This window comes from Antrostomus carolinensis, unplaced genomic scaffold, assembly GCF_000700745.2.
Source record: "Antrostomus carolinensis isolate BGI_N321 unplaced genomic scaffold, ASM70074v2 scaffold5704, whole genome shotgun sequence".
NCBI classification, from domain to species: Eukaryota; Metazoa; Chordata; class Aves; order Caprimulgiformes; family Caprimulgidae; genus Antrostomus; species Antrostomus carolinensis.
Genome location: NW_010308636.1, coordinates 4,924 through 7,311, shown reverse-complemented (window position 1 = coordinate 7,311; position 2,388 = coordinate 4,924). Strand labels below are relative to the sequence as shown.

At 40.8% G+C, this 2,388-nt stretch overlaps 1 protein-coding gene across 1 annotated transcript in view; it reads right to left on the bottom strand.

The window, feature by feature from the left end:
• DACT2 (dishevelled binding antagonist of beta catenin 2) overlaps window positions 1-1,772 on the bottom strand; it is a gene marked incomplete at its 5' end in the record, with an annotated part of 6,230 nt that extends 4,458 nt beyond the window's left edge. Inside the window, 2 exons of the mRNA XM_029084461.1 lie at window positions 1-244; window positions 1,640-1,772. Coding sequence (XP_028940294.1) covers window positions 1-244; window positions 1,640-1,772 — 377 coding nt within the window. The remainder of the gene's footprint in view (window positions 245-1,639) is intronic.
• Between the last annotated feature and the right edge of the window lie 616 nt (window positions 1,773-2,388).

Sequence of the window (2,388 nt, the reverse complement as noted above, 5' to 3'; positions counted from 1 at the left end):
ATGCCTGTGCTAGCTGTAATCCGACATCCATCGCTGACATAGGTTCCCTGCTGTTGGAAGCTGGTGGTTTGCACAGTAGTTTCATCTGCAGACTTGGGTCGGTAATCAAACACACTGAGCCTTGCTTTAGGGTGTTGAGAGCTGGGCAAGAGACTGATGTGGGAGGAGGAGATGGACTCACTGTACACTGAGGTACAAGAATTGGAGAGTGAGCAGGAACCACCGTCACTGAGGTCATAGAAGCCTGCAGAGTTAAAATAAATAGGAAGAGATCTCATTTACATCAACTAAACATCCTCTGTAGAAGAAAAAATGCAGAGAATAAAATAAATCTTAATTTGCTATGTGCCACAGGCCTAAATTTATGATCATTTATTTGGGTAACTTTAGCAGACGTATACTCTAATTCCACCACCTTTTACTGGGTTTCTGTCTATTTACTTAGGCCCTGTGCCAGCTTGGCACACACATGCATGCTTAGTTCCGAGGGTGGGATGGGGTGAAGTGTAGCACCATCACGCCCAGCTCTTCACTGGAGTCTCTGGGGACTATTACGAAACTGGTGTAAAATAGGGCTGTCTTAACACTGTTGTAACTTGTGCTGAGTGCATGCAAGCACAGCTCGGATGGGAAAGTAAAGTAAAACTAGCCTATGATCAGGGCTGCCAAGCCTATGATAGGTGCAATGGCTAAGGGCGGAGAACAAGTCTTGCCATCATTGCCAGTTAATTATGGAAGTATTAAAAAAGGCTCTGTACAAATTCAAGATAGGAATTTTTATTATTCCTCTCTGTGGAAATCAAATAGAAAAGGAAGCTGTTTCCTTTCCTGTGCGTGTATGTGCCTAAGTGCACAACTCCTCAACTTAAACACTCAACAGAAACTTGCACTTCTTATACCCACTCTAAGTACCAGGCTGAAAATCCATATGCTGTAAATATATTTTTTTTTCCTTGTCTCACAGAAAATTTAAGGCTTTTCAAAATTCCGTTTAAAAAGAATTATTCCCATTGTTCCAGACTAAGTAAAAGAAACTGGTTTTAACAGACATCCTAGCTGTCATCATGTTTTTCTCAGTGGCTTTTAATACAGCTCTTTCATTTTTATATAAATGATCAAACGTTCACTTGGTAAAAGCACTGCAGTGGTAGTGATCTTCAAAGCCTTAGTAAGGGTCCAGGACCCTTTCTAGACCTCACTTCCTGGATTCAAGCAGAGCACTGACATGGATGTTGATCTTCTTCACTTCTAGTAAGTAATCTAGCCGCTTTCCAATGGTCATTCTGCACTGGACAAGGTAATTAATTAATAAATCTGTCTCCTCCTGCTTCCAGTTGTGGCTAAAATGTCCATTTTTAAATAATAATAATAATAATAATAATAATAATAATAATAATAATAATAATAAAACCCAAGAAAAAGCGGTGTTTGAGTGAATAAGCATTTTCGAACTAAATCAACTTCACAAGAAAATTCCCACCAGCTCTGTGAGTGTGCACTGTGCCAGATGACAACTCTCCACCTCAGCCATGGGGCACTGTTTCTGACTAAACAATACAGAGAGTTTTGCTTAGCAGCTGACACCCTTCAGTTCTCCTAGCAGCACACCCTTGGGAATAAACAACCAAGTGCACATTACCTGAGCTGGGTCGGCTGTCACTGTCCAAGTATTCACTGGAGGTCTTACTGACGTCCAATTTCAGCTCACTTATTCGTTGGTCTAGCTGATCCAGGTGGCTTTTCAAGCCGACATCCTGTCTCCTCAAACGAGACTAATTCACCAGTCAAGAGAAGAAGGAGGAAATGAAGAATAATCACAGTTAGAATCCTAGTGACAACGCATGAATTCAGGCCATCTGTGCTGGATAGATTCTGCTCTCACGAAGTTGCAATTGGCTCTCTGTAACCAGACTGACATAACAGACAAGTACAAAACATTCTGTTTCTCAGCATATATTGTCTTCTGCCCAGCTGAACGTGTTCTCAAAACTTTTCACACTGATTGCACTTATTTTAACTTCTGGGGGTTCTGTTACACCTATGGCAGGAACTGTATCTCTAAAGAGGATGTCAATCTTTTAACAAGTTAACATATTAATATATGCACTGCATTTTGCCATACACTGCCTCTATGCAAAGGATGAGATAAATGTTATGGATTGTCTGCATGAACTCTAGGATGGCACTTGATGAAAGGAAACTGCTGTACGTAAAGATATTTTATTGCCACACAAAGTAAAGGCAGCATACTCATTTCTGTAAAACCCTTGGTTTTGACGACACGTCTCTATGGTTGAAAGGGTACACTGCATGAATTGTGACATCATTTTCCTGAAAGCTTTCCTTGCATGTCTCATGGCTAGGTATTTCCACACATTTTAGGCAAGG